Raw genomic sequence first — 22,914 nt, forward strand, 5'->3', positions numbered from 1 at the left:
ATACTGACTGCGTAAACAAAACATGGCGGCCGAAAAGTAAAGCATGGTTTCTCCAACTGATCATGAACTACAGGTACGTTACGTTCACAAATAAACATATTTGAAACTGTAAATGCCTTAAGTAGATATTTTAGGTAATGATTGTATTAAGTTAGAATCTACGAATGCAGAAACGATCAATGACGAATATCTTTGCCGATGCATATAAAATATGACAAGCCGTACGAACACTAAAACGTGTTGAAGTGTTCATGGAAACAAATATCGGCGTATTTTGTTGAAAATAGCCTCCGATTAAATATAAGCACTGTTCACATTTCGTAGTTATTGATAATTAAATTAAATCACCCGTGAATTAACTTGAATTAAATGACAAAAATAACAAGCACACAAACAGTTCTTTACTACGTGATTTTTCTATGCCGATAAAATAAACAAAAAAAGTTCCGATACAAAGTCATTTTGGTGATATTTTTAATTACTCCATTGCTCAAATCCATCATCCAGTAAACTGAAAAATAGGTGGGGGGTCTTATTTGCAGACATCCCCCCTAAGTCTGAAAATGTGTCAAAATAGGTGGGGGGTCTTATTTGCGGGAGGGGTCTTATTTGCGGTGAAATACGGTAGTATTCCTTGGGATCATTTGATAGAGAGCCTTTCAATGAGATTTATTCTCCCTAAAGTAACAAGCAACAGTCCAATTCAGCTATATTATTAGTCCCAAGAGTCTGCTAAGTATGTTTGATTTGGTTTGATTATTTCAACTTTTAACAGGGACCATCCCACCGACCATCCCACCGCTGCCACCAGAGATTCTATCTGGCAGTTCATTTATCCAACATCCTTTTAACAGCAACCATCCCACCGCTGCCACCAGAGATTCTATCTGGCAGTTCATTTATCCAACATCCTTTTAACAGCAACCATTCCACCGCTGCCACCAGAGATTCATTTATCCAACATCCTTTTAACAGGGACCATCCCACCGCTGCCACCAGAGATTCTATCTGGCAGTTCATTTATCCAACATCCTTTTAACAGCAACCATCCCACCGCTGCCACCAGAGATTCTATCTGGCAGTTCATTTATCCAACATCCTTTTAACAGGGACCATCCCACCGCTGCCACCAGAGATTCTATCTGGCAGTTCATTTATCCAACATCCAAGCCCAAACAACTTGGATAAGGGTTAAATACCTGAAGTTCATTCAGTACACACTCCTCTAATGAAAGAGGATTATATACATCAGTTAATGCTACATTGGGTGGTCACATTGTCTTTTAATTTGATAAAGTTAATTGTTATGTTATTTTGTTTCATTACCTATATAAACATACAAACAATTTCTGTGATAAAACAGTATTTCGGTGACATTTGTGCTAAAAGGTTCTGACTAGATTTATAATTGTTGCAGTTTCTGTACACCATTTTAGCACCTGTTTTGTCTCTGTGCCAAGTAATAAATTGGCTTACATACTAAATTTGGCTATCTCTGTAATTAGACATGCTATATTAAGAACCCATGCTCTCTCTGATCTGTTTTGTCTAACAGGATGGAATTTTTGTATTGACACTTGTAGGATTGTATCACCCTCAATATTCACTAATAGCATCAGCCTATAATGTAAACTTAGAATAAACCATACAAGGGAATTGCCGTATTCGACCCAATAAGCGCTCAGGGCATTAAAAAAAAATGAAGAAAAAAAAATGAATAGGTGCTTGATAGACAAAATTATTGCAAACCTATACAGTTTTGGTCTTTATGCAATTGGGCAATTAAAATTGCTTATTAGGTCGAATATGGTAAGTTTAAATGAATTTTTTATATTAGAGTCTGTCTTCAGGTAAAGGAATTCCTGCATAGGTTTAAATGAATCCTTTTATATTAGAGTCTGTCTTCAGGTAAAGGAATTCCTGCATCTACGTTTTATATTGTTATATTAGAGTTAATATCATGCAGTTTTTATTCTGAAGCTTTCGGGTTGAAATGTTTAAGCAATTTCAGCATATATAGGCTCATCGATGTTCAAAAAAAGATAAACGGGTGATTTTATCTAGACTCAAAGCTCTTGACGATTCACCGACTATTTTCAAATCCATTACAAAATGAAATATATCAAACGATTAGGTGTGAGGTGTCAGGAACGAGACATAAAATCAATATGCTATGATCCCACTGGACATTTGAGCTTCCTTGCTGTTTGGAGAGGCAATGGTATTAACTGAAAGGCATGGCGAAGCAGGTTTCTGACAGGAAGTTTAAAAATGATGAACATGTTCATTACTGTCAATTAGGGTAATGGACACTACTGGGAAAGCGTTCTATTGATGGTTCCTACATGGGAAAATACAGACCAAATTCTCACCGTACAGTTCATTATATCAATAGCATGACAGATTGCTCAAAGTATTTGTCTAAATTACACGGAAGAGTTATCTACGATGATGAATTTAGGGAAAAAAAATGATGAAGAACAGGTTTTGACGTTTAATTTGCTTCAGTGGGCTGTTATGATTAATTATGTGGCATTTATTGGAGGATAAGTAAATTACCAGATGCTATAACATGGGGAAATTGGTGTGGTTTTAGGATGTGCTACAAATACAGACAAAAAATGGGGGGAGGGGATGTGGTTTTTTTTGTTTGTGTTTGTGTTTTACTTATTTTTGTTTGTTGTTGTTGTTTTGGTTTTTTTTTTTTGGGGGGGGAGGGGATTTTTATTGGATTTAATTGTCAGAACTTTGTATTAATCACAATTATCTAGGCACCTACCTAATCAAGATAGAACTATAGATGCTGGTACCTTCATATACCTAGCATATTACACCCTTAAGCTGTATATATAGACTTGTAGAATGTCTTTAGCTCGCCAAACCATACAGTATTGCTGAGGGTTATGATGTAACGCAGGCACTGTAAAGAATCTGTCCATTCACTTGAGTATTGTGCTGTTACTTGTAGACATTTTCTACTGTAAATGAAGGGTTGCCATGGTAACTCATGATTATTACCTCATAAGGTGAATGTGATGGAATGTATAACTACGATTTTGTCTGGCTTTTCTGGAAGTCTTATGCATTATATGGCGGCAAATCAGATGTCATTGTGTCAGCGAAATGGTCCAGGGAAAATATGTCTTGTTTGGTTACGTTACGCCAGACTATCAATTTGGTGCCATGCTACATCCTCATAGGTCAGTTTCTATGGTAACCATATAATATTGATGAATTCGGGTGAGAAATTTGATGAGTTTTTCGTCTCATGTAGTATTTTTTCCGCTACATAAACTAGTTGCTTATTGCAGTTCTTGCTGAATCAGTAAGTTGAAGTAGGTTGGGATTTGAGCTCTGTCGGTAGGGATTTGAGCTCTGTTGGAAGGAATTTGAGCTCTCTGATCCGTTTAGACGTCTGCTCTAACACAGAAATGGTGCAGCTCTAGAAATAGATCTGTCTTACTAGATAGAAAAAGCTGTTGACATACTAGGAAGATATATCATGTAACATTGAAGAATATTGTAAGTTGGTCTTGTGTAGACTTTGGGAAGTTTAGCCTTACAAAACTACTTCTCATGAAGAGCTTCATGGAAGTTGACTTTAACTCATAGCACTGGATGAAGTTGAAGAAGAAAAAAGCATAATTATGAAGCAGTGAATTAAATTTTTAAAAAATAGTTATGATAATTAAAATAAATTGATTGTTACTGGGGACATATCAATGCATTCACCCCTGAAAACACATTAGACTCTTCTAAATCAAAGATTAGACCAGTCTATCATGAAATTTCAGGGGTGTATGAGTAAATGTTTAACAGAATCTTAAATTGTCTTAAGGTTGTTTGAACCTGCATGCCCAATGACAAAAGTAATTGTCATTAATTATGCAGTTTCATAAGGTTTCTAAGGTAATTTCAATACAGATATTGATTATAGCTGAATTAATTTGTTAATTAAAGTGTCGTACTAACGACCAAGGTCATTTTAAGACATTCAAGAATAAGAAGGTACTGATATTCCTGGAGAATCTACATACAACTGCTTCACATGTATAATTTCAATGCAATTGAGTATTTAAACATAATCGTTTTGTGATACAGATTCATCTGGTGATATCAGCTGCCAAACTGCTTGTCTTTAGTGTATTCCAATCTTCCCTTCAAGGAACTGTGCATGTGATAAGAAAAATCCAAGTCATTTAAAATCTTCAGGGAAAAAAAATCACTCCATTTGTTTGTGTAATTGTCATTTTGATTGAGAACAAAAACCAAATTGCAACGACATTATACATGAAAAGAAGATCTAAATGGTTTTACAAGTGTTGGGGACAGTCTTCGCTATTATAGATTCCCCAGAAATGTTTAGATCATCAACCACAAATTACTCTGGAGCCTACTTCAAAACTGCTGAGACATTTAGTCTATGAAGGAGATATTGTAAAAGAGTAGAGGGGGGGGGTGTTCTAATACAGTGCATAATTATGCATCAGAGACAGACATCGTAGCATGTTACGTAATAGGTAAATACGCAGAGCCAGGTGTCTTCAGGCTAAGTTTGATTGTGGATTTGTATTGTCTTGGCGTTGATCTGAATTAAAATCATGAAAGACTTCTGGAATTGCTTTGGGTTTGAAATTAATGACTCTGTCTGAAGAATGCTTTGTGTTTTCTGAAAATGATAAGTTGCTGTTTTTGGATTTGAAGCCAGTCTGCTGATAAGAAATATCAGGGATCTAAAGTTATCAGAATACATGTTATGATTTCAAAAACATTTTGAAAACACTTTTCTATGATCATTTTTATCATGAAATGTTTCTTGATAAATAAAAGAGGGAATTCTGCAAATATCTTGAAGTGTCAATATTATTATGCGTATAATAACACTACTGCGATAACATTGGTAAGATTGTCTGGTTTCAAGTCTTGTGTGGCAGCTGAGAATAGGATCCATTTGTAATCTGTCTGTCATAAAGGAGTTCATTATTTGAACCTTAATTTGCATATTTGAAAAGTCTTAAATTTGGAAAACCAATTTTCAGAAAAACTTTGTAAGGTAAAATAATATAGATATCTACTCTAAAATCTTTGAAAACCTGTAAGTTTGAATACCACAGAAACTAATTGTGTATAAAAAATGAAAAAAACATTGATAGTTATAATGATAGATTCATATGTATTAATAAACATAAGAAGGTTTGTAGTCTAATGTTTATTTTGTTGAGGAATAAGGGAAAAATAGTTCTTGTACGAGCTAGATGATGGTATTGTCAGTTTAACAGTGACATTTTCTTGACTTTTCTGCAGCCTATTGAACTTCAATTGTTGTTTATAAATAGGTCTTGTACCAGCAGACCTTTGAAATAAATTATTTTGGCTATGATTGCATGCACATGTTACATGATAAGGAAGCATTTCAAATTGACAAAAAGTTTCAGAATTCTTTTGATAAATTGCTTTCTGATGTCTTTCTACATCCATTTAGATCATCAACTCAAATTGTCTTCTTACCAGAAAAAAAACAACATCAATAAAAAAAAACGGTTATTTATTCTCTCTTATTTCACAACTACTGAAATAGAGTAAAAAGCAGCTACAAAAGAAAATTTGAGATATCTATTTTCTTAATGCGTTTGGTGTGCGTTTGGTGATCATGTAGACGTATCTGTTTTACTCAAAATCCAATTAAAGTTTAACATTTGGCGTTGGTAGCAAACTGAAATCCACTTTTAAAGTGCGATATACATTAGTATGTGACACGAACAATAGGACGATACGTTACATTTGAAATTGAAGCTGCGATGTTCATGCAGTTTGTATTGTCATTGGCTGTGGTCCAGGTAATGCATACTGTCTGAGAGAGGGCGTACTCGGTTGACACATGCCAGCTGTAAACCCAATACCGAAGGTGCACTCGGTTGACAGCTTCCTGAAACTTTTCTATTCAATGAATTTGCATAATTCAGAGTTATCTGCCCTTGCAGGTAAGTATCGATTGTTGCTTCATGTTTTGTGAGCATTTAATGTTACCTTTTTCAAGAAGAAGAAAAAAACTAACGTAAATTTTGTTCACAAAATGATGATGTAACGATTGATACCTATACCCACAAGGACAGATAACTCTGTAATATGCAAAGATGGGAAAATACAGAACATCATTTGAAATGATGGAACATTATACAATATCTTAATAGTTTATATGCAGAACCTTGTGTTTTAATTTTGAAAATGTTGAAATAAAATTGTTAGCAGCTGTTCAAGTATTTAAACAGATTCGAGAGCAGCTGTTTCGAAAGGTTTGCTGAATCTATTTTAGATATTTAAATGTCAGAGATTTGTAGTGTGTAAATATATCAGTCTGTGGAGTGAAGTTACAAAGTAAACATTTCAGCCGTCTATAAATAATAATATACCTGTAGGCTTGCTACTGTAGACAACCTCGCGTCATATAGCTATTGTTATGTGGAAATAAGCTAGGTAATCAAAAACAAATGTTAATAGCTAATTAAAATTTATTTTTCATGAATATACATGGTCATAAAATGTGATACTGTTTTCAAATATTCTAACAGAAAATTCTTGGTGATCAATGTGAAATCGACATGGCACATATTCAAAACAGTTGTAAATGAAGTGGTTTTATTCCATCTTTCTAACAGTAAAACATTGTTTCTTTAAATGATGTATGGTTTAGGGGAAAAAACTCAGAATAGTTAAGCTCTCATACTAAATACTAAAATCGATCTTGGGAGATGTTGCTGTCTATTTGAGCTAATCCTTTATAGGTTTAGTTAAGATGATAGAAATGTTCTGTTTCCCAGTGGTATTAAAGGATGCCAAAAGTTTTAATGATCTCAGATCCTGCTTCTCATTCCTACAATCATATTGATCCTGTTAAGCTTTCGTAGAATTTATGCAATATGGGCGAAGTATCAATGGAATTACTCTAAAACCTTTCTTAACTTTGTGTCTTTTCAGGAGCTAACTGCAGCCATTGCCGAGGAAATACGGGTCCCGGATGCCGACAGGAAAAAACAAAATGGTGATAAAACAACAGATTCGGAAAATTTAAAGGTCGTACTTGGAGAGTGGAATGACGATTTAAATGATTCTTCATCATTAGAAGATGATGCTGTTCCCATAGCAACGTGTAACCTGGAGGATTCTGTGTCGTTGCTTAGTGATGTAAGTTCTGAGGCCGTTTCCATAGAGACCTCAGAACTAAATCAAAGGACACCAAGTGCATGTGTATGCCAAGTGGAGGCTGTTGTTCATGAAACAAAATCTTTGGAACCTACACAAGAGGATATAAAACTTTCAAATAATGTCAATGTTCGTTCTGAGGAAAAAAATCCTCAGAAATGTGAAAATAAAATATCTTTAGACGATAAAAATATTCCAAATACTCCACCAAATGATAATTCTATAGATTTATACTCAAGATTTGATATCAGAGAAACAAATATCGATGAGTGTGGTAGTGATTCTTCGGAGATAGAAAGAGATATAGTTTCCATTGTTGAGAAATATACAGAGGAATTAAATAATACTACATTGGATACATGTACCAGTACTACCAAAGAAGACAATATTTCGACTCAATGTGTTGAGGATTCCTATGATTGTGAAAGAACAATATCAGTTGAACATTCTATAGTGAATTCTGTTTGTTCAACAGATCCACATAACAATTCTACTCTAGAAAAATTGTGTTCTGTGGATTTACAAAACAATTCCACTAAGGTAGAATCTAGCTTGAAGGAAAGTTCCACTTTGAGTAGTTCTACTGAAGAAGGAAATTCTACTGACAATACTGTGTGTTCAAAAAATCTTTTATGCTCTTCTGACGCACAGGAAAAATCTACTGCAGATTCTGTCTATTCTCCTGCTCAAACCACTCCAAATCCTGTGTGTTCACCTTGTCTTCAGAATTCTGTAGTGGAGTTAGATCATTCCGCGCCTGTGGGCAAAACACTAATGAATATTCCTGTGACAGATCACATCAATACAGAATCTGTAGGTAGACAAGATCTAAAAGACAACCAGAACAGGAACCCAGACATTAGACTAGTAGCAAACAGTGTTCTGGTAGACTATAACAAGACAAGGTCATCAGTAATTGCGGAGAGTGTGTTATCACCCGTCGAGGAAGACATCAGTATACCAGAGTTGTCTTCTCCTGTTGTTGTTGGTGATGATTCCGTAAAGCATGTCACTAACTCTGCAGTGTCCGCTGACATCACAGTGTCACCGGACGAGCATGATTTTCGAAAGTCCGATACTCACGTTGATAGGCATGTATATGATAATGTTTACGTAGGGGAGGTTAAATGTTCGCCGTCACATGTCGGCGCTTTCGACCAGAACGAAGCAGATGTAGGGCGGTGTAGCACTCCAACTTTCGTTCCATCTGTCGACCGGACAGAACAAATCATAAGCCTCACTTTGAATCAACATCGAGTGCTACGAAGGTCCAAAACACTGCCAAACTTTTCGCCATCAAAGAAAAAGAAAAAGTTAAACAGTTCTGCTGTTGCTGATGATCATGTTCGTTCTCCATACAAGGGAGATAATTATGTGTTCAGAGACAGTTATTTACGTGGTTCTACTAGCTCCTCCCCCGGGGGTCTACTAGTCACTGATATAGACGACCCAATGCCTGTTTTAAACACTCCAAAACATACACTCTCAACAACTGCTGTGCAGACATCTTTCGATGACGGTAGTAATCCTTCCAGTCCGAAGCATGCAGTGAGTCTCTCACAGCAAATCAGTATAGGTACCAACACCACTGACTCGCTGGAAAGGCCGAAGACTCGAGCAAAACGGCTGGAGAGACTTCAGCAGTCGGGGATCTCCAACTCCGCCACTACCGAAATTTTCCACGATAACAGCAATATCAAGGTCAACCCAGTTGGTCATGTGACATCTGTACCAGCCAATCACATTACTGCTCTACCCAACCATGCATCTGTGAAAAGTGTTTCCCCAAATCATAAATCTGGTTCACTTTCTAATAATGTGGCTGATGAGAATGTTACGCCGTCGAATCATGTGACTAGTGTTTCAAAAAATCATGTGACTGTTTTACCATTCAATCAGTTGACTAAGGTTTCCACAGCTACTCATGTTAACGTGATTCCTTCGAGTCATGTGACCGTCAGCCAAACTCTAAACCAAAGCGCAAAAATTGTGAATAATATAACACCGAAACCAAAGTTACCAATGATGGAACCACTGCCAGTTACCTCCCCTGCAAAATCTCCTGTTCCTAAGCCGTCAAACTTCCCTGAAAATTTCCAGCCAAAATCGCAACAAGGATACATGATTCACGATGAATCTCCTGAAATGCAAGTCGTCGTTAACGCTACTAGTCCTGTGTTACTAAGGCGTAAGCCGTCCAGCACCAGAAATAAACAACGGGATAACGCAAGGAAGGAGCTTGAAATGTACGCAAAAGATAATGAATATTCAAAAGTCAAAAACGAGTCGAAGTTCATGGACAAGGACATGTCAAAAACATGGGATGGTGTTTCGCGTAAAAAGTGGAAGCAGTACTATGCGCCTATAATGCAGTCCATGCTTCAGAACGGAGCTACAACTGATGAAAATTGTAATGTGAAATTTGGTTCCCAGAGTCTCCAGCAGAAAACTCTCCTAGATCAAATGCATAAGAAATACTGTGCATACCAGTATGAAAAAGGATTAGAAATTCCATGTCTAGCCCAACAACCCCTTGTACTCAAACCTAGCCCTCCGCCTCCAGATAGAATGAGATCTAGGTCCTGGCTACTTAAAAACTACGCAATAACTCTACCAGACCCCGCAGGTGGCTCCAAATCCATCACCACAAGTGGCTCTAAGCCCGACACCGCCAGCAATCCAAAGCATGACTCCACAAAAAGTAGTTCAACTCCAGGTTCCCCCATCCTGCCTCCTTCTAGAGACGGGACTCTGAAGAGACGGAAATCTGAAGACCATCAAGCTTATTCTACAGACAGTTCAAGGGACACAACTCCAACAGCCCAGCTCTCACCAACCACTCCAGAGTCTGATGGAGATCTGGTAAGTGATTTAAGATTTACCTCCCTTGGTATGTTGAAAATATGATCTGGTGAAACTGGTGTGAGATGTTAGTGCCATTGTTAGGATTAATCTGGCTCGAGGTCATTTGTACCCACGTTTTCTTATTCTTTCTGATTTTTTCGCCAAAAAAAGGGTGATAGATGTATTTTTTAAAAACAAATCCTATCTCAATTCTATATGATTTTGTCAAAACCCTTAAAATCTCAAACCTCACTGATCAAATTTAATTTTTCCTGCTTTAATTCAGTACAAAATAATCATATTTTGGAGAATCATCTTTTTTTTCATCTGTTCCAAATTCAATGCTTTTGATCTGTCAACCTTCAGATGAATTTGACCAAATTACTGTGCTCTGCCATTACCTATGTGGTATAGTTACAATTTTTACCTTGGAATGAATACTGATACTTCACAAGGGGGGTCAAAATCAGGTGACAACGCTCCTCATTTAGATCTAAACGTATAGAGGCTTAAGCTGTGTGAGATATGAATATACACCTATTCTACAGTATGTGCTAAAACAGAATATGGGTCGCAACATTGAGTTCGTTTTGTTTCATAAATATTCTAGGATATAGTTCACTCGGCTGGCTATTGATTGGATGAAGAAATCTTACTACCTGGTGGTATATATTTCAATACAGCATATCTCAAGAGGTGTGAAATATAGATTATCCGGGATGAAGTTTGCTGTAATAAATTCCCACTAGCGGCAATGAGTGATTAGAGTCATATTTTGGCTGTGTTTAGCTGTCAAAGACATTAAACAAAATATAAAATATCCCACCGGAAAAGGTAAAAGGTAGCGTTTTAATGTTACACTATGTAATGCTTGCCATAGGGGCTTCCTGTTGTTCAGATAATCCGTCCAGATTATCAGATCATTTTAGTTTATAAACAGAACTTAATCCGCTTTAGAAACTTACGTCCTTGTCCTAAAAGCTTACAAACATGTAACACTTTGGTATTGTTGGAGAGAAAACAATCCAGGCTAGTTAACTAGTAGTCAGGTATTATTTACTTATACTGATTTCAAAGGTGTGAATAGATTTTGTTTGAAAATCTGGTAATATATGATAATCTGGCTTTAATTTTGTTAAATCTCTTAAATCAAACATATATCTATTTGATGATTTATTTTACCTGAAAGACAGCTACAATAGCTCAGGCGTTGAATTTAATACATACTTTTACCTGTGTGAACTTTTATAGACCCGAATCCTTTAGTAGTTTAGTTTGTTAATCGCCAGGTAAAAACCATTTGTAATTTTACGTCAAATTCTATAGGTATCTAAAGATCAGGCATATCGACAGTCAGCCACCAATTTATTATGAAGTAAAACTTTGACGTATAATCCCTAAATCTGTGTAAACGTTTATTGATCCATGACCTCAACACCCCTCTAGGCAATAATGGACTACCCATTCCCTGTGAGAAGTGTTAAGTACAGGTAAATAGACTGATCCTTACCTAGGGGTGTCCAAAGATAGGTGGGTAGCTAGGATCTCATACTTGATTACCTGTATACACCCTTAACCCCGGCGAGGAGGGAAAACGTGGTCAAGACGAAAATTATTATAGGAAACGTTAACCATGGATAACTACTCACGTTTCATTCCTGATCCGATAAAAGTGATCTAATGCTGCAAGTGGGTTCATGAAGGATGACTTCTAGCACGTATGCCAGCAAAGCACGTGTAAAAAACAACGATATTTGTTGACATTTTGTGCAGGATATATAGTACCCCAGAAACACTCCACAGGATCTGTTGTTATTATGCTTCTATAATGGCCGATTTGTGTGATGTGTTTAAATCGCTGTCAATGCTGTTCAGGCCGACTGGTAAAAAAATCCAGGTAAGATTTCACTAATTGGCAATTTACCTGTAATTTAAGTGAAATTAATGTCACGCCAGTCGTTTACTTCACACTGATATCTGACGGTGATATTTATATTTCATCGATAAGTAGATGTTTTTTCAAATTGACTCGAAAGATTTTGTTATTTACGTGTTAAATCATTTATATACTTCATATTGAATGGGATAATAAAATCAAAAGGAAATAAAAATTTATTATTGGTAGTTAGAGCTCTTCTGATAGAATTACACTAAACATCTGAAATAAATCATTGAATATTAAATGGTAATGGTATAAATTCTGAAGCTTATAAATTAATTTGGGATGTTTCTCTTTTTTTTTAATTTTATCTGAAATATAAGATAATAAATAAATCACAAGGAATTTTATTGTACTTTATTTTTCATGCATTATAATCATATGCAAGAATAATATACAATATTCAGATTGATCACTTAAATGCTACTATTACTAAATTCTTTTCAAAATGTAAGAAATTTTTGTTTTAAAAAATGATGCATGACATCTCAAAAAAGTTACATTCCACCTTTACTTTTAGAAAATATAAAACAAAAAAATGCGGACACAATGGTATTTTTTCTCTTTCAAAAACAGGAGCAGACGAATTGGTGTTTTTCTTTGTTTACAAAAGTTACTTACTTTTTATCATTACCACCATTGAAAGTTGAAGCTTAACATATTTAAAATAATTATATTTATAATTGCATCCCGAAAAAAATCTGTGGTACTATGTCCTGTATGGAATGAAGTACTGATTGTGCATACATCTAAAGCAAAATCAGTTACTCGATGTTATTGTTTTGCATTGATTAGGCATAGTATAGAGTATTGTTTGTGCGCTGTCGGCGATAGAGCATCTTAAAGCTTTGTAAACATTTTTTTTAGAAATTAAAACACATGATTGGGTAATTCAATTAACATATTTCTATAAGTAGGTATAAATTAATCATTATCCAGGTAAGAGGGACTATAATAGGTGTGGAGAGTTGGACAGGTGTGACCTGACCTCCAGCCATACATACAATATAGGACATTTATTATCACTAATGTGACAATGCTTTATTACCATGAGCTCCATATAAATCATTGGTATAGTAAAACTCTATACAGAGCCCAGGATAGGGCTGACCCCAGGATAGAACCGTAACCTACAGAGATGGAAATCATGATTACTGATTATCATAACATAATTAATAAATGTCCAATTTAGGAATTCTTTATATAGAAATGACCTTGACATTTTCATTGTCACACAGATATGTCAGTTTACGGATATTAATTTCAGAAAGTTTTGCGGACAGTCATATGTCATGATATTGCTAATGTTTTTCAAAGTTAACTTGTCATATAAAAACTTGGCCGATTGTTCTTTTTATCAAACACAGAAATTGCAAGTGATTATTTATGGTAAATCATTATCATGATTTTATAGGAAAATGTATGTTAGATGCAAAGTGTTGATCATTTTAAGGCTCCAAATGTTTTCAAATGGAACCAAAGTTGAAACAAGGATAGCTAGTTCTCAAAACTGTCAGAAAAGACTAATGGATACAGATACTACACCAGGAAAATTCAATGGCCCCTTTATATGTTCTAGGGACACCAATGTCTCTTTTAATGTGAGCAGGTAAAAATTGGCTCCTGATATTGTTTCAAGGGACCAATTGCAAATTGGCTTTTGATATTGTATGAAGAGATTAAATTTGAGGCAATTAAACTCACACCTATTGTATAATTGTCTCCAAACTATTGGCTCCCAATATTGTCTGAGGTGACCAAAGTGTCTCTCAGTACTGTCTGAGCTAGGTGACCAAAGTGTCTCTCAGTACTGTCTGAGGAGACCAAAGTGTCTCTCAGTATTGTCTGAGGAGACCAAAGTGTCTCTCAGTATTGTCTGAGGAGACCAAAGTGTTTCTCAGTATTGTCTGAGGCGACCAAAGTGTCTCTCAGTATTGTCTCCGTCTGAGGAGACCAAAGTGTCTCTCAGTACTGTCTGAGGCGACCAAAGTGTCTCTCAGTATTGTCTGAGGAGACCAAAGTGTCTCTCAGTATTGTCTGAGGAGACCAAAGTGTCTCTCAGTACTGTCTGAGGAGACCAAAGTGTCTCTCAGTATTGTCTGAGGTGACCAAAGTGTCTCAGTATTGTCTGAGAAGACCAAAGTGTCTCTCAGTATTGTCTGAGGAGACCAAAGTGTCTCTCAGTATTGTCTGAGGAGACCAAAGTGTCTCTCAGTATTGTCTGAGGAGACCAAAGTGTCTCCAATATAAGGATATCAAAATGGCTTATGATATTTTCTGAGGAAAGCAAATATTATCTGAGTATAAGGCATACTGTTTCTTTGTATTGTCAGAGGAAACTACAATTGTTAGAAGAGACATAGTGAAATTGGTTTTTATGGTTAGTTGTCTGGGTTTTAGATAAACTAAACACTATTTAAGGCGATCCAGCAGAAAAATTTACCAATTCCTTGCTTGAACTTATAGCCATAATTCTGCCTGCACATGTATACATATATTCAATGTTGCAGCGAATTTGAAATACAAAGTCAAATGTTTATTATAGTTGTTTTGATTGACAGCTGGCAAAACGTCAATTAAAGCCTACGTCATTCCGAACAAAATCATACCCAGGTGTGCTTATGTCACAACTCTTATACCGTCAAATTTTAAGTGGTCCAAATAAAATTAGCTTTGTTTCCGTCGGTAACATCATAGAAATGTTGATACAAAATTTGATTTATCCCCGATAACACCCTGTACCCCCTGCGGCTTTTATCAAAGGATTACATAGGTAATGATAAAAACTACATGTATAAACCATCTTACCCTCTTTAAAGCCGAGAGCTATTTATTTGCATTGAATTTGATGAGAGGTCAGCATATTTCGTCTAAAATGTTACCTTAAGTTGACCTAAATGTGTTTCACAGCACGTAGTTGGTGGGAGGCTAAGTAAATATATATTTTGTACAATGTTTCCAAAACAAACTGTGAACGTTTAATCCATAAGACATCATTTGTAGATCTACAAATTCATAATATGGCTCCACCTTACCTCAGACTTAAGGTCTAGCTACCCTTTCATTGTGGATTTTCTTTGAGGCCCTTTATATACCACTTCAACATATTCTTTATGGTAGCTTTTATCAAAAGCAGATAGTCTTTCCAAACCAGTTTACAACAGACTAGAACAAAAACATATTGTACCACTTTCAAAAAATCTTTGTGATATTTTTTTGGTGATATTAATTGTGTAACTGTTAGAGTAGCCATTGTCGTAGTCTTGAAATATTTGTTCAGAGATTATTTGTTTGACAAAGTGTTAAATGTTTTGAATATTCTGCTTTGACCTCAATGCCATTTTCATTTTTAAATCTACAAAAGCATAGCTTAATTCTTTGGGTCAAGCATTACTTTAACTTGTTTTAATCTTTTGCTGTTTTTGAATGTCATAACAGTGTCCGCCGCTTTAACCTAAATATGGTTTAATTCTTGAGCGAGAAGTAAAGCATTATAAGTAAGAATGAATTTCCTGTATGAAGTCTTGATCTCTCCTTTCTATATGGGATGGTCATTCAGTGGTCAGTGTAGGTTAGGTGATAAGGAATGACTAATGTTATGACCTTTAACTGTAATGTCCAGTAGTAAACTGTAAATGATTTATGCTACCTAGAAAAAGTTAAGGCCGATCTTTCAACATGTTATTGCCATGAACATATAAATCTAGATGTCCTGAAAAGTACTTCTTTGCCATAATATACAGACATTTGTGAAGTCATTTTTCTGGAAAGAGTGTAAGTGTATATTTGGATGATAAGTGATTAGGGTAGTATGTGTAATTTCTCATGGATTAGGTTGATTTCATTTTGAAGGTAGGTCATTTAGAATTTTACCTGTACAATTTCAGGCATTGTAAGAAATTTTAATAAATATAGGAAGCAATGGAAATGCTGACTTTTTCAAATTAGCTAATGTTTTGATAAATCAATTTTGAAACAAAATTAAGAGCAATATTCATTTCAATAAGTATTAAAACTTTTTTGGCAAATAAGCTGTTATATGTGGTATACTTATTTGTATGAAAAACTAAATAATTTTACATACATTTGGAATCAAATAAGCTATGCATTTGTAATACTTTTAGAGCTCTTAAAATCTGTTAAAGGGAGATAATTCACTAATGGGGAAACTTAAGTACTTAAAACATTGCTTACAAAAATTATCTTGTCCATATATGTACAGAGAGGTATATATGTCAGCAGGAATCCTAATAATGTCTTTTAACAAATATCAAACACAGTTTACCATAGTGAAGGTGACATTCAAGGTGAAGTGGCCATACTTGGAATTATTTCGTTAGAATTTTTGTGCTATATACTTTTCTGATTAACACATACTCCCAAAACAATCTCAGGTACTATGAGATCTGAGGTATCATATTCTAGACTTAATATCTAATTTCTCCTTCTGAGGTGTTCTGTCTTAATGATATAAAAGATTGAAATGCTATGAGCTTTTAACACATTCATGTATGTATTGACCTTCAAATGTTGGCAACCTACGTACGTTATGATATAGTTTTCTATCTCCCCATTTAGACATGAAAAAAGTAATCCTTTGTGCTTTAATCCAAAGCTGTATTAACTTAATCCCAAAACCTCAGAATATTTAGTTTCATATGCCTGGCTCATAATTAGTACATTGGATAATTATAATGTTCTGTTTTGATTCAAGTGTATATTGAATAAACAATCCTGTGCACCATGCAGTTGTACAGAGCAGCTTGTGGATATTTGCCAAATATTACAATAACTGTTTATGTACAGATTTACAAAAATTATAAAAATAACCCTGAATGCATGCAGGCTACATATAAACACTATTTGCATTTGGCAAACATCTAGAACATATGGATTATCATTAGTTGTATCAAATTTTGTAGTTACAAAAAATAATTGATCCTCATGAATGCTTCTTCTTTTAAACTGATTGGTTCCCTTATTCGTTTGAGTCAATGTCAAACCTGTCTATAAACACCACCTATGGGATGACAAAATTTGTCTGTATAGACAAGTGGTCTTTTTACACAGGTCGGATTTATTAAAATTGGTCATTTGAAAGTAGGTGGTCTTATTAAGCAGGTGGTCTTTAAATGGTGGCTTTGGCAGGTTTTTTGTACAGATGGGGGCCGCTGTGGTCGAGTGGTTCAGATATCCGACATACTACCACAAGCCCTCCACCTCTGGGTCGTGAGCTGGAATCCCTTGCGAGGTAGTTGCCACGTACTGAGCAACCACATGGTCAGTAGGTGTTTTTTTCGGGTACTCCGGTTTTCCTCCACCACCAAACCTAGCACATCATTAAATTACCCTATTTGTTAATAGGATGTTAAACTTATAAAACTAAAACCTGTACAGATGTACCAAAATCAGAGCACATGTTCCACATGTTCAGGTTGTCAGATAAAAATTGTGGCAGAATTATTAGCCTATAGAAAATAAGGAAGCAGCGCTGAGATCTCCACATCTGTCTATCATAGCTCCCGTAAGTTACACAGTACCTGTCAGTAACAGAACCCTAATATTACCCGGGGTGTCCAGTTCACACCTGGCCCATCACGGACACATGTCCTATATCCCTATGATGGCTACCTATTAATGTGTTAATCGCAGGTAACTCTTTGACACCTGGGCCGTAACCGCCTGTCGGTTTTACCTGACTGACCCGGGTTATTACCTGATTATGGCGGTCACCTTCTCACCTGTGTGGGTGTAATTAATGACCCCTCTGGTCACTTCCTGGCTCGAATCCCTTTGATCTTTGTCACTTACAGGATGTTTCTGTCGTGTTACTGCAATAATGTTTAGGTATGACTCGGAGAATCTCCGGCCATCTCACATTCCATTGTCCAATTGGATAACAATTTGACTGCATGGTCTGCTAGTAGCGGTATGATCATCCAAATGGCTGTAACTGACCATTAGACAGAATTGGAAATTGCTATGCCCATTAATTTGATTAATTGGTAGTGTTAATTGATATAAAAGATATTCTTATAAATATGGATGCACTTCTTATGACTCATGATCTTAGAAAGGATTGATGATTAAGATAATTTTGTTCTTCAAAGCAGAATTATCAGGCTGAATTTGATAATGATCTCAATATTGCAATAAAAATTTGTAAAAAATGACATGTTTAAATGATATTAAAAAAAAAAATGATATAATTTAATGAAAATGAAATAATATTTATAATCTAAAACATTTAATACATAGAGATTTTTTTTTTTACTTTATTTGAATTTTTGTTCTGTGTAAAAAATTAATACATGATTAATTGATTTTGGTTAAAAAAAACAAGTTTCAAAATCTGCACTGAGTTTGTCCAAAAACCATCAGAAAATGGGAGGTAAAATGAAATTAGAAACTTGACCCTTGTTTGTGTAGATTTCTGTAGATTCATCTGAAATGAATATGCAGGTGCTTGGATTGTAATATAACAGGTGTCCAATAGTGTTATGTTTCATTTTAACAGATATTTCAATTCTTAAAAAATTCAAATTGAAAATCTTACAAAACATTAATAAAAAAATACTAATTGTGAGATAGAAATTAAAAGGATGTATTTGAATTTGTTTTATTCACAAACACTATCAATTTCCCACGTTTAAATGTGAGTTAGGTACAGATGTCACATCATGTATTACGATGTTTGTAGTTGCCGAGTATTTTTACGTGTATGGCTTATGTCAAAAAGATAAAACAGTACAATTTAAATGGGAGGTTCACATCAACAGTATCTGATTGTCTCAGATTTTTGCCCAACAAGTGCTTATAGAGGAAGGCCACATAGGGGATTGTCAGTCAAGCCTGGAGTTTCCAGTTAGCTCAATCCCTCTTGTAGAAATTATTGCATGTTAATTTTGATAACTTTTCTCATATACTCCAAGTGAAGATGATTGCTGAACTGAGGAAAAGGTATACTGAACTTTGAACTTTGGGGTAAATTGCTTTGATCCAATGTGATACTTGAATTAAAACAAAAAATGAACATGCAGTCACAGACCTAACAAAACAACATAATTTCAAAGATTTTTCACTCACTTTTACAGAAATAAGGTGATTTATATTTATATAAATTATGGTACCCATACTTATCCCATATTTGTCATCCTAGATTACATGTCCCACATGGCTTTTTACAAGATAACAAATGAGTCAACTTTTACCAGTGAACATTTCATTGATTACAGCATCCTGTTAACTTTCCCCATATGATATTAGATTCCTCGAATGTCAAAGTTTGGTTAAAAAGTGAATGGACCAATTGGATCACCTTGTCTCACTCCTTTAAATGTTGGAATATGATTTTCAGCTTTTGAAATTAGAGTTTGCTAACGACAAGACTAATTTGAGGTCAAATTTACAGTAGCAATAGGCTTTATGAATTACAGCTCATCAAAACTTCGAAAAAGCTTAGAATGTGAAAGCTAGAATTAAAGACAACCTGTATCTGTATAGAATGTCTATGTTCTAAAGGTAAAACATTGTTTTCAAAAACATGATAGTTTTAGTTCAACTTTTGAGGAAAAGAAATATTAGCATGGTATGAAGCTTATCAGCAAGAAAAAGATGTGATTTATTATAATCTTTTTATGAAAGCTTTTCAAGCGTTTATAGTTTAATTGCCGCAATAATAGTAGAATTAAAACCTTTTGCACAAGTAAAATTCAGTGGAAGGTTAAATTTGCTCGTAGTAAAAATTTCAAACCTCTTTAGATATTGGACAATTCATATGTAGGTCAAGAGCATAAAAAAAATAGAAACGTCATCCCTTCAATCTTCTTAAAGGTGAATTTTACAAAGTATTTGGTTAGGAGAGAGCAAGCGCTCCTCATAGAATGTTAAATCATTTATTGTAGGAATTTTAATCCCGCCCTTCTAGATAGGGCAGCATACACTATGGTATGGTACATGGTTCTATCGGTCTCGCTAAGCTCCTCTTTGACAGGCACGGAGGACAACTTAAAACTTGATAACTCTCGAGAACGTTTGAGACACCATGTGCAAGGCCCTTGTTTAAACTGGACTGACTTTCATTTTAGTTTAAACATTATAAAGATGGATTTGTGAAATTCTTGATATATTTTTTGTTTTTATTGGCGAGAAAAAAATGTCAACGTGGCATTTGTTGGAAAATGATTACAAGAAATTATGAATTAAAACTGCTGTATAAGCTTATAGATATGATTTTCATTCAATCTTATATCATGACTCACCCTTTTCCCATGTATATATAATACATATTTACTTTCTATTTTTTCTGTCTTGTAATCTTGGGTACTTGAGTACTCTGAGTATTGTACCAATAAAAATGTACTAGGACACCATGTGTTTACTAGTACAGAATGTTTGCAAAGTATTATAGACATATATTTTACCTAGGAAGAAATTCACTGTTCTAGTGGTCCAATTTCTAACCCTGCAGGATATTGACAAAGCTTTCGTTTAGTATTTACTATGAACTCTTTAAGTAAAGAAAGCATGCTTGTCCTTGTGTTGTAATGTGACACAAGAAAGGCTGTGTGAATTTTAAACATTTTTTTATCGCAATTCAAAATTAGAAGGGCAAACATGTTTGCATTGATCAACAAATGGACATGTTATTATTGTCCATGGAATAAAGTTTGTTTTATGCTCACTGTGTACAAGAATTTCATACAAGGATATAATTAAAAGAAAAAATATGTAATTCTAGTTTGCAAACCCTAACTAAGCAATGTTACTTTTAATTGCCATATCTGTCATAAATTTCTGATGTGTTTTTCAACAAATTGATAGAGATAATGTCCATCTGAAAGAACCTCAAAATAATTTGATTACAAATTTACATAAACCCATTGTTATGAGTCAAATTTTTTTATTTGATATTTATTTTTATTTTCTTCTATATTTTTCAGAAACTTCAACCTGGCAAAGGAGATGCAGGTAAAGGAAATTTTTCAACACATTTTCACTTATATATTAAATCTAACTACAATACATAATGCATGGTAGATGGATAGATAAGCATTGTGCATTTTATTAATAACTACTACAATGGTGTTTTGTTGTATATCTCAGTAATTAATGCCTAATATATTTGAAAATAATTTACTTGCATATGTTGATATTACAAAAACAAATGTGAAATTATAAATGGCTGCGTTGCAATATTGACAGAGGCAGGTAAGTCTTATTTGCTAATAACAACAAAGGGATGAGTTGATGTTGATTACCATATAAGGTAAAGGAGTTAATTGATGCTGATTACCATATAAGGTAAAGTAGTTTAATTGATGCTGATTATACCATATAAGGGGTGTAAATGATGCTGAATTTACAGACTGCAGATATCTTTACTCAGATTGCTATATATGTTTTTATGATGTCATCACCTTGAGGCAGAAAATAAAGTTTAAATTATCTCTCTTAAGATACAGGGTTACAGCCCTTTATTGGTGTACTCTTTCTGATAACTTATCTTAATTCATAAGGTTTTCTGTATGTAACAAAAGTAAACCTAGATTATAGCATTAATGTTTGATTTCAATTGATTATTGTTTTCTTTTTAAAAATTAACATATTTGCCTAAGAATGCTGGCATTTCGCTATCATATAACAGTAAAATGAGTAAGCAGCCATGTTGTTGGGAAGAAAAGACTTATTGTTTTTTGAGTAAAATGTAATTTTCAAGTTCTGTAGAACTGAAATATTTTTACTTTTATGATGAATAATCCTATTAAAAAGAAAAAAGTATTATATGGAGACTTCTCAGGGGTATAAAGGTTTTGTCATAATTTTGGCAAAGATGACCCAAAAATGAATGATTACATTGTGTGTTTCGTTTACCTGTGTGACTCAGAAACCCAATAGATTAAGGTCATGTATTTGAAGTAGAAAATTTAAACACTGTCTATATTTGATTAGAAATTCTAAACAGCGAGTTGATGTAGATGTTTACAAATACTAAACCTTGGCCGAGAAATTACAAGCCAATCTCCTGGTGTGATTCATACCAAAGTAAATATAGTGTAACTTCACATCAGATAAAGGTCAAAATCGATTGCCCTACATCACTACACCGCTGGTCAGTCTTGACCGTTTGAAAGTTTCAATTTAGCGCCAAGTAAAATAACTTTGTATCCAAACAGACCCTGTTCATTTCAAGTGTTAGGATTAGAATGTTTTTGTAGAAGTATTAAAATTGTCATCAAAAATGTACTTTGGATCTGCTGTTCTTGGTCAGGCAGTGTTTGAGAGGTTGTGTGTTATGTAGGTAAGTATGTTAGGTAGATATATAGGTTAATACTTTAGTTTACAGAAAGGAATCAACAAAGACTCTCCTGTGGAGATATGTCAGGGTTATCTCCCTTGTCACTGACTTTGCACATTTACTCAAAGTACGATATACCAGACCCAAAGTTTTTGATAGAATTGCTCAGCATCATTCTAATTCTAGTATATAATTTTCCAAAGTTTGAAAAATCAGAAAATCAGACATATTTTAGTGACCAAAATCTTTAAAGCTCAATTTTATTGATAATTCTTTCATTCTGGAGAAATATAATTTTGACAGGACAACTATTTGGGAGTCCTAAGGTTAACCTGAGTAGAATTGACTATATATTATGATTTTTTCCTACTTTTTCTGTTGCCTTTTTAAAAGATAATAAAAAATAATACTTGTAAAACGTTTGAAATTTGCTCATTTCAATTTCACCAGTTGACAAACTTGTGTACCTAAGGATTTATTCTAATATCCACTCTACAATCAATTAAATATTCCCTATTTGATAGATGTTGTGATCTTATACACAGTATAAAATGGGGTCACTGCAATGTTAATTGTAGAGCAATTTGCTTAACATTTAACAGAGAAACATGATAGAAATCAGATGCTTGATAGG

General features: G+C 34.5%; 1 protein-coding gene across 3 annotated transcripts in view; it reads left to right on the forward strand.

The window, feature by feature from the left end:
* Positions 1–21,020, forward strand: part of LOC138328049 (uncharacterized) — a 112,118-nt gene extending 91,098 nt beyond the window's left edge. For all 3 annotated transcript variants that reach the window (XM_069274645.1, XM_069274646.1, XM_069274647.1), the window contains 2 exons: positions 6,976–10,062; positions 20,926–21,020. In XM_069274645.1, coding sequence (XP_069130746.1) covers positions 6,976–10,062; positions 20,926–21,012 — 3,174 coding nt within the window. In that variant the 3' untranslated portion in view covers positions 21,013–21,020. The remainder of the gene's footprint in view (positions 1–6,975; positions 10,063–20,925) is intronic.
* Positions 21,021–22,914: the final 1,894 nt, after the last annotated feature.

Source organism: Argopecten irradians, chromosome 7 (assembly GCF_041381155.1).
Source record: "Argopecten irradians isolate NY chromosome 7, Ai_NY, whole genome shotgun sequence".
NCBI classification, from domain to species: domain Eukaryota; kingdom Metazoa; phylum Mollusca; class Bivalvia; order Pectinida; family Pectinidae; genus Argopecten; species Argopecten irradians.